Here is a 12,428-nt window from a genome sequence, read left to right as displayed (position 1 = left end):
GGAAACATGTGAACAGGTTATAGCGGCAGTCTAGATGTAGTGTTGACAGTATGTCGAGAATAGTTTTGTTTTTGAATGAATACTCTAAAGACATAACTGCAAAATAATATTACAGGCATCCGTGGAGACCACCACCTCTTCAAATGGAAAGGACTCAGATGAATGATGGATGATCTCTCTCTCTCTCTCTCTCTCTCTCTCTCTCTCTCTCTCTCTCTCTCTCTCTCTCTCTCTCTCTCTCTCTCTCTCTCTCTCAGGATAAGCACGTCCCTTTTCTCCCTCACCGTGATTGGACGAAGCCACTTCTTAGGAATGGCATCAAACTATTTAAATAGCACTTTGTCCCCCTTCGGCTTAAAAAGGGAGTTTTTTAGCGGCCGACAGCAGAAGTGTCAAGTTTTAACAAAGAGCACCGCACGAGAGCTTCATATTCCCTTTTTTTATATGGTGTAACTTTTTTTTTTAACTTTCAAATAACCTTCCATCAATTCATGCTTGAGGATTATTTTCGGATTTCTACACAATTTTGGGGGATTTTATTATTTTTGGATCTGCTGATTTAATTTAGCAGGTGAGTAGAAAATGTATTTTTGCTGCTGCATCATTCATACAGGTGCTTTTTGAATGAATCTAAATGGATTGCGTCTGGTATTGATTGAATATGATAAATGGTTAGACTTTTTTTGTCTTTATTCACAGCAGCTTGGTGTTTCACCATGAAGCTGACAGGAGTTTTTCTCTTATTGATGCTTTGGACCTGCGACAGTGCCAGAATCGCAGGTGAGTTTATTTCAACAGGCTTGAACTTGGTGAACTTTTCTTGGAAATTGAATTTATTTTCAGATTGGGGTTTATAAGTACTGTAATAAAACAGCTGGGGTGGTTTTAAATATTAGAAGTTTGAAGAAAAATAATAATTGAAAACCATAGAAATTGCACTTCCACGCAGAAGCTGACTGTTTATTATTGTTATTCACCCACAGAGACTCCAGAAGACAACAGCGTGTATGACCTGTTCGAGCTGGTCCAAGTCCCCAGTACCAACCACGGGGTCACCCTCGTTAAAGGAGACGACCCATACAGCCCCGCCTACAAGATCCTCAACCCGGACCTGATCCCCCCGGTCCCCGAGAGCTCCTTCAGGGACCTGATCGACTCCATCCACGCCGAGAGGGGCTTCCTCCTCCTGCTGAACTTCAAGCAGTTCAAACGGACCAGGGGCAGCCTGCTGACCGTGGAGAAGAAGGACGGCTCCGGACCCGTGTTTGAGATCGTCTCCAACGGCAAAGCGAACACCTTGGACATAGTTTACTCCACCGAGAACAAGCAGCAGGTGGTTTCCATCGAGGATGTGGATCTGGCCACGGGTCACTGGAAGAACATCACCCTGTTCGTGCAGGAGGACCGGGCTCTGCTGTACGCGGGATGTGAGGAGGTGAACAACGCCGAGCTGGACGCGCCGATTCAGAGCATCCTGACGCAGGAGACCCCGACGAGCGCGAGGCTCCGGGTGGGCAAGGGAGCCGTGAAGGACAGGTTTATGGTGAGTCCTTACAGAGGGGAGTCTGGGTTTGAAAAGTGCGTCAAGTGCAGCGCTCCAACTTTGAGCTTTTGCTTATAAAGTGCATGCGTAATTGTGCCACTGTATGCGTAAAAGCGCGCACCCGGACAGCGATGCTTTTTCTGTACTGCAGTGATCGGCGTGTTTTATAGCATGATATTAGCCTGAATCAAAACATTGCTCTTTTCAGGGGGTGCTGCAAAACGTGCGTTTTGTGTTTGGAACTACACTGGATGCCATCCTCCGCAACAAAGGATGCCAGAGCTGTGAGTAATCATAATCAACACCTCTCCTGTGTTTACTGACCATTCATCTGCTTCATGCACTGTCAGGTTATAGCAAATTCTTATCAAAGGAATGCACATATGTTGAATTCACCTGCTGATTATAGCACAATACACTCCCTGAGAAGCTTTTTACAACTTGTCACTGAAGAATGTCAGATGAAAATTAATCCAGAGGACAGAGGTCTCATAGTTGGTTTTCTTGGCTGCACAGTTTCAGTTTCAGTTTTTCTTAATAATTTATAATGGCTATATGTTGTGTGACACATGATACAGACACCACATTTTAATAACAAATGAACCAGTGGAGATAAATGTGATTATGTCAGTTTTGATCTCCTATGATTTCTCTTGCAGCAATTACAACTGACACCATGATCCTCAAGAACCTGAACGGCTCCTCTGCCATCAGAACGGAGTACACAGGACATAAGACGAAAGGTAAAAACAGCTCCATGACTCACTTACATGAGCTCTTTTGTTATGTCTGTCATTACATAATATATTTCATGTGTCCTTTGTCTTTCTTGACTAATTAGCAAAAAACTGACAAATTAAACAAAAATCATATAAACAATTAATGTGGATTTTGTTTGTTTTGTTTTTTTCATCTGAAGATCTGCAGATGGTCTGTGGTTTCTCCTGTGAGGATCTGGTCAGCATGTTTAAGGAGCTGAAGGGCCTTGGTGTAGTGGTCAAAGAGCTGTCCAACGAGCTCCGCCAACTGGTAAGAAGAAAACCCAAATTACCATCTGCATGCTGGATGTCTATCCAGCTCCTTTTTTTCCCCGTGTATGTGGAGACATCTGTTCGTGCTGCAACATTATCGACCACACATATGTAAAACTTGTAATAAGCACAAAAACGGTTCATTTTAAGCTTATTTCTAAGAAAAGTTATGAAATTCAATATCCTATTCCTTGCATTCTTTTTTGTTTGTTCTTCCCCCCAGACGGATGAAAACAAGCTGATTAACAACCGCATTGGCATTCATAGCGGCGTCTGCATCCACAATGGCATCGTGCGTAAGAACAGAGACGAGTGGACCGTGGACGACTGCACCGAGTGCACGTGTCAGGTGAGGAGTTCAGTTTGATCCCATCGGTGTCCATTGTGGCCTGAGTGTTTAATCACACGTGCGCGGGGGAGGGGGAAGCACTCGACAGTCTGACTTGTCTTTACACTTCTATATAAAGACAACACAGTTAGCTACCACTCCACTGGTCCGGGCAGTAATTACAACTGCGAGCATTTGGCAGGCGGCCAACGCCTTTTGCTGGTCTAATGACAAGTCTGTTGTCAGAGGTTCAACTTGAGTGTGGCCTTGAGGGACTTGTCTGGGCTTTGAGTGATCCATTGGCCATTTTTAAAAACAAGGCCTTGGCTCTGACAAGTGGAAAGAAGAGATGTGTTCAAATGCTCAATGCTTGGCAGGGAAGGATTCCACCAGTGGGCTTCATTCACCGATTCCCTCTTCTATTGATACGCTAGTTGTTCCACTTTGCTTTTTCCTCCCTGTCAGTGACGAGATCCAGCAGGGAGAAGATTAGCATGTGTAGTTGGAGGCGGTTGTTATGCCTGAGTCATCCACAGTACACCCACACAGGTTGTGTTGGCATACCGACTTTACTTGTTTGGGGCTCACTGCCCAGTCCAGCTCCACAGAGAAGCCCACATCAATTATTAGGACTGTGGTCTTGTTTCCTCATCCTCTTACCCAGTGGCCAGGTGGTTTTCTGCAGGGGTCTTCATTCTGAGCCAGGCCTCAGTTTTTGTTTTTATTGTCTTTTCTGGCATTGTAAATTCACACAAACTCACATGCTGATCAGGAAATGGAATGAGCTGGTTGCACAAACTTCAAGAAAAAAAAAGGTCCTCATATAGCACACATTAATTTAAATAGGCTTACACAACTATGAACTGTTTTGTGATGTCTCCATTTCATTTGGGAATTAAAATCTGACTCTGCATCTGGGATGGATTTGAAGAAAATAAAACATCTGGTTGACATTCATTTATTGTGCTCGGTTCTAATCATAAATCTGACCTTTGTGCAGAATTCTGCTACCGTGTGCCGCAAGATCTCCTGCCCCCTCATCCCCTGCGCTAATGCTACTGTCCCCGATGGAGAGTGCTGCCCCCGCTGTGGAACGCGTAAGAATTCTTGCTTTTTAAATCCAACACACATTGTTACAAGCTGCACAGCTATAGAAAAGCACGGGGTGATTACAGCAATGTAAAGCTTGCACCATAAATGTCACAAATAGCCCCCATAAGCTGGAATGTTTAGATCTGAACTAACAGACGGGGCATTCATGTACTGTCCTGTTCACTGAGAGAGCCGTTTCTGTTTTATTTGCCTTATAAAATAAAAAAGCCACAAATATTTCCCCCGATGTGAAGGTTTCTATTCAACAGAAAGCATGCTAATTTTAAAGATGATTTAACTGTAATAACATCCCAGGAAATGAAAGGGCGCCTATGTGTTTGGAACACTGGCGCTTTGTGTCGAAGCATCCTTGAATATTCAACTTGAAACGGTTGTAATTTGACGAATCGGCCAGAGACAGATGGAAAATCCCATCTTTGACATGAGATGAAGTGAGATGTTCCACATACCTATGCAGTCCTGGCTGCCTCCCTCAGACCTAAATAAACAAGGGCTGCTGCATTCATCCTGCATCTCGCCACTTGCTGAAGTCATTACACACCCAGTGCCATGTTTGCAAACCCGTTTCCTCTTTAAGAAAACATCAGCCAGTGGGGCATCCCTGTACATTCCGAAGACAGTGGGGCTTTCTGTTTCCCGCTTCTGTCAGAGTGTTAGGCCTCTGACGTTGCGCTCAACAGAAGGCCTTCTCTGTGTCTAAGTCCCAGCTAAATCCACACCATTAGCCCTCCGCTTTTAGAGTTTTCCCTCCTCATTTAGGGTTCGGGGTGTTTGTGAGGGGGTGCTGCCACACTGGAATAGCTCTTTTATTGTCTCCCTTTTCCCCTCTTTCTCATATTCTCTCCCTCTCCCTCCTGCTCAGCGAGCGACTATGCAGAGGACGGCTGGTCGCCGTGGTCTGAATGGACCCATTGTTCCGTGTCATGTGGGCGGGGCATCCAGCAGCGTGGGCGCTCCTGTGACCGTATCAATAACAACTGCGAGGGCACCTCTGTGCAGACTCGCGATTGCTACCTTCAAGAGTGTGACAAGCGCTGTGAGTTTCCTCAACATATCCATCAACTCCTCACAAGTAACAAGCACATCAGTGTTTAATCTCTAAATCAAATTTCTTGTGATTTTTTAGAAGTTTTTGTTCTGATTTTCATATTATGCTGCAGAGATCCTCTCTTTGCTTCCTCTTAAGTGACCTTTAACCTTTTTCTTGCACCCTCAGTCAAGCAGGATGGCAGCTGGAGCCACTGGTCGCCCTGGTCGTCCTGCTCAGTCACCTGCGGATCTGGAGTCATCACCCGGATCCGCCTCTGCAACTCCCCCACCCCCCAGCTGGGTGGCAAGGACTGCGAGGGAGAGGGCCGCCAAACCGAGAAGTGTCAGAAGTCTCCATGTCCCAGTAAGTCTCCTCTGCTCTACGCTTGCTGCTTTTTATTCATTTCTGACTGAAAAGTTAGAAATAATCTATGAATTGTGTTGTTTTCTTCATCAGTAAATGGCAACTGGGGACCCTGGTCGCCGTGGGATACGTGCACTACCACCTGCGGAGGTGGTGTCCAGACTCGTAAACGTCTGTGCAACGACCCTGCGCCGAAGTTCGGGGGAAAAGAGTGCGTTGGCGATGCCAAGGGCACCCAGATGTGCAACAAGAAAGCCTGCCCCATCGGTGAGTCACTCTAATCACTTGCAGAGCTTCTCCATTATCTTTATTAAAAATATTAACTACATTATTGTTTTTTGGCACCAGTTAAGTCTAACAGCAAAATGAGATTGTTACTGGAAAAGAATTTACCTGAATGCTCTCGGTAATGAGACTGCATTGCTGTTGTCAGATGGGTGCTTGTCCAACCCCTGCTTTGCTGGAGCGAAATGCACCAGTCTCCCTGATGGTTCCTGGAAATGTGGAAAATGCCCCGTTGGCTACACCGGCAACGGTATCAAATGTAAAGATGTTGACGAGGTAGGAAAGATTCCTTTTAGTGTTTTTTTTTTTTTTTTTTTGTAACATTCATGGATTCGTGCCTACTGCAACGTCTACCAGAACCCCCGCACTAACTGATTTCGGCTGTTGTGTTTTTCTATTCTTATGAAAAGTGCAAGGAAGTTCCAGATGCTTGCTTTGAGTTTAATGGTGTGCATCGCTGCGAGAACACAGACCCCGGATACAACTGTTTGCCATGTCCTCCTCGGTACTCAGGACCCCAGCCATTTGGCCGAGGCGTGGAACAGGCTGCTGCTAATAAACAGGCAAGTACAGTCCAGAAAACACACACACACACAAAAAAAAAATGTAGTTGTGACAGAGAGGGATTAGAGTTGATGAAGTAACACTGATACTGTTTGTTCTTTGCGATAAATGTCGGTCTTTCAGCGGACCGTGTGTCACGAATTTGGCCTGTGTGCATCCAGTCTGGCCGCCATTCATCCCCTCATCCTTTGATATGCAGGTGTGCACGCCCCGTAATCCCTGCCTTGATGGAAGCCACGACTGCAACAAAAATGCCCGCTGCAACTACCTTGGACACTTCGCTGAGCCCATGTTCCGCTGCGAGTGCAAACCCGGCTACGCTGGCAACGGACACATCTGTGGAGAGGACACGGATCTGGACGGATGGCCCAATTCTGACTTGGTTTGTGTGGAAAATGCCACCTACCACTGCAAAAAGGTACGCAGTAATGAACCCGCAAGGCTCTAAGGAGGATTTTCACACAGGTAAAATGAAAGTATTTTGTGATATTACTGACAATATATGTTCTTTATGTTGTTTTTTCCAGGATAACTGCCCCAATCTTCCTAATTCAGGACAAGAAGATTATGACAAAGATGGCATTGGCGATGCCTGTGACAATGATGACGACAATGATGGCATTCCTGATGACAGGGTCAGTAGAAATTCCCACACAGGATATAACAGGCTGTACAGACCCTGTGAAATTATGATTTCAGCATTCATCATTCATGCAGTGTGATGAATGTAGAAGGAAAGAAGCAGAAAGCGAGAGAGAGAGAGAGAGCTCAGCAGGAAAGCAAATGTTTCTTTCTGGCTTGAGCCAAAACCCCAAATTCCATCACTGAAGTGGAGCTATGAAAGAGCTTCTCTGTGTGCAGCTAATCCCAACATTAGATCTCGGGACAGGCCCCAAAAATGCAGCGCTTTTTTTCCACCCCCGCATCACTCCCTCATTGTGAATAAAGGAGCGTAAACCACAATGACAGGCAGCGCACCTGAAGACTGATCACCCACTCTTTGTCTCTTTGAAACAGGACAACTGTCCGTTCGTGTATAACCCGAGGCAGTACGACTACGACCGCGATGACGTGGGCGACCGTTGTGATAACTGCCCCTACAACAGTAACCCTGATCAGACTGACACGGACAACAACGGCGAGGGCGATGCCTGTGCTGTGGACATTGATGGAGATGGTAAGAAAGACTCGAAAACAAATACAGAAGTCATTTTGAATTTAACATTTCTGAGATTGTGTCATTTTTGAAGGGTTGTCATAATAGCAAAGTATTTATCATCACTCCAATACTAGAAGACAGACAAGGCATTTAAAAAAAAAAAAAAAAAAAAAAAAACATGCATCCAAGTCCAAACACTGATGACTTGCCCAAATAATTGAGATCTTAATTTCCTGACATTTGTGCTCTTGAGCTGTGGTTTTCATCTTGCATGTCCCCCATTCATCCTCCAGGCATTCTCAATGAAAAGGACAACTGTCCATACGTCTACAACGTCGACCAGAGAGACACAGATCTGGACGGAGTTGGAGACATGTGTGATAACTGCCCTCTGGAACATAATCCCGATCAGGTGTGCACACACACAAACACACACATACACACCTTCATTTCTTGCCTTTTTCTGTTTCACAGCATATATCTTTCTTTCGATTGAGAGGGAGCCCCGGCGATTAGTCCCGTGTAGCTGCATAAGCTTTATTAGACCATGTAAAAGTAGAGATAATCCCGCCGGCAGTTCAGGGGCACATCAGTTTAATAAGGCGTGGTGGGGGACGAGGGCTTCTTTCAGTGGTCCATTGATGTTCGCTGACGACTGTGAGGGGAGAGGCCCCAGGCTGGATATTACTGAGGAATGGACTGGCCCTGGGGTATGTGCGTGCCCTGCCGGCGCAGCACAGGCCTGCTCCGTCCACCTGTGCCATGCTACACTGAGAAATAGGAATGTGTTGAATAACGGGAATCAGGAGAAGGATGGGGGGAAGAAGGGAAGCATCGAAGTCTAAACTGATGTGGTTTTGTAAAGACTGAATTGTTCACCGCAAGCCAAAAGGGGGCTTGTCCAGGCATGGATGCAGCGCAGCTGTGTTGTTTATTGGTCCAAAGAGAACAAAAAGTGCACAAAAACGCTGCTTTCAAACATTGTGCTTACTGAGACAGAAGATTTTCTTGATTCCACATGCCATTCTTGTACCGGTCTTTCTAAGTGCCACAATGTGTGCCTGGTCCTGCCAAGAATAACTACCAAGATTTTTACTTAACAGTGCTAGTTATGCTCAACAACCAAAATGAGCAGGAGGTTCAGCGGTCTTGGGGAGTGATGGGAGCCAATGGATCTTGGCAGCTTTTTTGAGGTGGAGTGTGATTTCAGCCTAAGGTTCATACTGAATACAGGATAACTGAAGATTAAAAAAAGAAAGAGAGAGTGAGACAGAGGGCAGCAGGGATCAGAGTTGTGAAGAAGGAGCTAAAGGTTGCTGGGTCTTGCAGCTTCGTATCGAGCGATAACCCTGAATCCTGAACACCGTATTTCTGCAGCTGGACTCAGATGACGATCGCGTCGGCGACAAATGCGACAGCAACCAGGACATCGACGAGGACGGCCACCAGAACAACCTGGACAACTGCCCGTACATTCCCAATGCCAACCAAGCCGACCACGACAAGGATGGCAAGGGAGATGCCTGTGACCATGACGACGACAACGACGGCATCCCCGACGACAAAGACAACTGCAGACTGGCCTTTAACCCTGACCAGCTGGACTCTGACGGTGAGAGAAACTGGCCATGATGCCACTCGTTAAAACAACATTGTCAGCATTGGTATTAATCTTAGTTCATATGCAATCTGTATTTTGCAGGTGATGGCCGTGGAGATGCTTGCAAAGACGATTTTGATCAGGACCAAGTGCCTGACATCTACGACGTGTGTCCAGAGAACTTTGACATCAGTCAGACAGATTTCCGCAAGTTCCAAATGGTTCCTCTGGATCCAAAAGGCACCTCTCAGATTGACCCGAACTGGGTTGTTCGCCATCAGGGCAAAGAACTGGTCCAAACCGTTAACTGTGACCCTGGCATTGCAGTTGGTAGGTACAAAACAAGGCATATCCAGAGAATCATTAAAAGCAGTAGAATCTCCTCAAAAGTGCATCGTTTTCTTCATCAGGTTACCATGAGTTCAATGCAGTGGACTTCAGTGGAACTTTCTTCATCAACACTGAAAGGGACGACGACTACGCTGGATTTGTGTTTGGATACCAGTCGAGCTCCAGGTTTTACGTCGTCATGTGGAAGCAGATCACACAGACCTACTGGTCAAACAAACCCACCAAGGCCCAGGGCTACTCTGGCCTGTCCATCAAAGTGGTCAACTCCACCACCGGGCCAGGAGAACACCTCAGAAATGCCCTCTGGCACACAGGCAACACCCCTGGACAGGTATGACTCACTGGATGATTTTCTTATTTGACTTGAGATGCAAACACCACATAACCCTTTGTTTTTGTTTTTTTTATTATTTCTTCATGATTTAGGTCCGCACCCTCTGGCATGACCCAAAGAATGTTGGATGGAAAGATTTCACTGCTTACAGGTGGCACCTGATCCACAGGCCAAGAACAGGACTTATTCGGTAGGCATCACACATCGACAGAGCCCACACTGAATGCACTGGTTCATTCTCGCGATGTGAAGCTGATTTGCCGTTTATTTCCACAGAGTCGTGATGTATGAGGGTAAGAAGATCATGGCAGACTCTGGTAGTCTCTACGACAAGACATACGCTGGAGGCAGGCTAGGTCTTTTCGTCTTCTCGCAAGAGATGGTATACTTCTCAGACCTCAAGTATGAATGCAGAGGTAAGCCTTTATTGACTGATAAGATTTTTTTTTAATTAAGTTAATGAGTAGGTCATTATCCAAATCCCTCACAATATCTTTCTTTTCTCAACAGACGTGTAATGCCTGGCATTGGAAGCTCTGAGGAATGCACCTTTTTTTTTGTATAAAGTATGAACTTATATACTCTCATGCGAAGTCCAGGGACCGATTTATCTCTGAAACGCTTTCTTCTGTGGCACGCACACTTGAACAGTGCGGCGGGCTTGTGCTCAGCCTCAGAGTGACTCGAAGCTGGTTTGGGCAGACGGCCGATCGGCTACCTTCCAGCTGAGGACCAGAGATCCACCCTTAGCATCCCTGAGAGCAGGTTGAGGAACAGAAAAAATAAAAAATAAAACTGAAAAAAAAGGCCTTTTAGATCAACTGGTCGGACACCGAGAACCTTCAATCCCAGCTCGGCCTGCTTTCATGCTCTCTGAAAGACCTCATTCATCTGTGTGTGGGACGGCTCCTCATAGACAACTATGCACTTCCAAGCCTTTACATCTCTCTCTGCCTTTCTTCTAAACTGCCACCTCTTCAGCCTGTGTGCCTTTCTGCCTCGCCTTCTGGAAGGACATCCCAAAGATAAGACTGAACTTGCTTTATCCGAACTGACCAGGATGTAGAATCTGAACGATACAATTTGTGAGGACTGGAAGGACTGAGACAGCAAAAACGCTTTTTTTTTTGCTTTTTTTTTTTTTTAGGAACTTTTGGACTTGAAATATAAAGAAACTGTCGGAAGTGCTGCGAGTTAGAAATACCAGGGAGGGCGATGCCATGGGTGTTCACGTTCATGCATGTGCTGTGTGTGGGAAACTAGCCATTAATGAAATAAGAGAGGTTTTTATTAACTGATCTACCTAAGAATCACTGATGGAGAGGACAAAGAAGGACAACATTCAAGTTTGTTTTGTTTTGGGTTTTTTTTTTCATACAAGAGTTTGCTGATTTCATCTGGTACAATTTAAACAACTCTCAGGATTATAAGTTTCAATTATACAATTTTAAAGCAGGTAGAAGAATACATGCTATTAATTCATAAAAAAAAAATAAGAATGCTGGAGTTTGTTCATTCAAAACCCATAAAATATTGCCCATTTGGCATTATAATCCCAGTCCATAAAGAAATATCTCCATCATTTTCAGATAATTTCTTCATGAAATTGTGTAAATAGGTGTAATTTATTGACTCTTGCCTACAGTGTAGGCAATCAACAAAAGTTAAATATACTTTCAAATTGCAGGATCTGTATCACAGTCAAAAATTACCCAAAAATGCTTTTCAAATAGAGGATTGCTGCCTCTTGGCATTTTTTAAAATCATCTCCCGTTGTACAAAGAAAATGACGTATTCTTTAGATACGGTGTTTATGAAGTGTAATGCAACTCGTGTGCTTTTTCTTCAGAGAGAGATGAAAAAACAAAGGAAATCTTTAATGTACAATTATTACCTCATTGCAGTTGTAATATCTGATTAAACACACAAAAAAAAACACAACCTGATTATTTTTTCATATTCTTTGAAATGACGGACATCTTAGAGCTACTGTAGCGTTAGCTGTAAATAACACAACATTTCATATCTGCAAAGAGAAAACGGTAGAGCTCCCGTTCTCGTGATCTACGCCAGTGAAAATGACAATACAGTGGGAGATTTCTTTTTTTATATATATATATATAATTTTTGCTTTATCCTGTATGTCCATTGCGAGTTTTTAGCAGATAAATTATTGTTCTGTTTGTCTTAGCTGTTTGTGAGAGGTTGATTTCTGTGTGTGCGCGTGTGTAGATAATTGCTATTTAAATAATTTATCAGGATGTGTTGCCTTTCAAAAGGCCACATGTCCGTCTGTATAAACGGTTTGCACACTGACGTGAGGATGTTCTGTTCTTTATCGTTTTTACTTTTTTTTTGTTATTGTGTATCAATGTTACCGTTTTTTGTTTTTTTTTTTTGTACAATTAGTTTTGCTTGTCTGTAAACATTTTCTTAGTTGTACAAAGCAAAATGCAGTTTTTATTCTTAGCGACTATTTTGTTACATACTTAAAGACAATAAATAGTTGGTAAAATACACTTCATTGTCTGTCCTGTTTTCCTGTTTCGATGTGGTGAGAGTACAGACTCAGAGATGATCAGTAAAAGGTTAAATCCAGTCAAAGTCAAAGTGATGGTCCAGTTCCCCTCAAGTTCAGAAAGACTTGTGCTTTCCGGCTTTTCTCTCTGCACAAAGGCAAACATCATCTCTGTGATGAAGGTCACATGAGGAATCTAACAGGCTCCT

At 44.3% G+C, this 12,428-nt stretch overlaps 1 protein-coding gene across 2 annotated transcripts; it reads left to right on the top strand.

The window, feature by feature from the left end:
• Positions 1–382: 382 nt before the first annotated feature.
• thbs1b (thrombospondin 1b) lies at positions 383–12,220 on the top strand. 2 transcript variants are annotated; one of them, XM_030110147.1, is made up of 23 exons: positions 383–571; positions 703–780; positions 984–1,543; positions 1,752–1,827; positions 2,203–2,286; positions 2,463–2,572; positions 2,798–2,923; positions 3,903–3,999; positions 4,878–5,051; positions 5,232–5,408; positions 5,502–5,675; positions 5,842–5,969; positions 6,104–6,256; positions 6,457–6,675; positions 6,785–6,892; positions 7,275–7,434; positions 7,710–7,828; positions 8,794–9,028; positions 9,119–9,346; positions 9,427–9,698; positions 9,794–9,891; positions 9,978–10,117; positions 10,212–12,220. In XM_030110147.1, exons 2-23 carry the CDS (start codon positions 717–719, stop codon positions 10,217–10,219), a joined length of 3,510 nt encoding a protein of 1,169 aa, XP_029966007.1. In that variant the 5' UTR covers positions 383–571; positions 703–716; the 3' UTR covers positions 10,220–12,220. The 2 variants fall into 2 exon arrangements, with proteins under 2 accessions (XP_029966007.1, XP_029966006.1); XM_030110146.1 differs by having other exon boundaries at positions 700–780.
• Positions 12,221–12,428: the final 208 nt, after the last annotated feature.

This window comes from Salarias fasciatus, chromosome 15 (assembly GCF_902148845.1).
Source record: "Salarias fasciatus chromosome 15, fSalaFa1.1, whole genome shotgun sequence".
NCBI lineage: Eukaryota > Metazoa > Chordata > Actinopteri > Blenniiformes > Blenniidae > Salarias > Salarias fasciatus.
The sequence above is the reverse complement of the archived record's forward strand: the minus strand, read 5'-3'. Positions and strand labels throughout refer to the sequence as shown.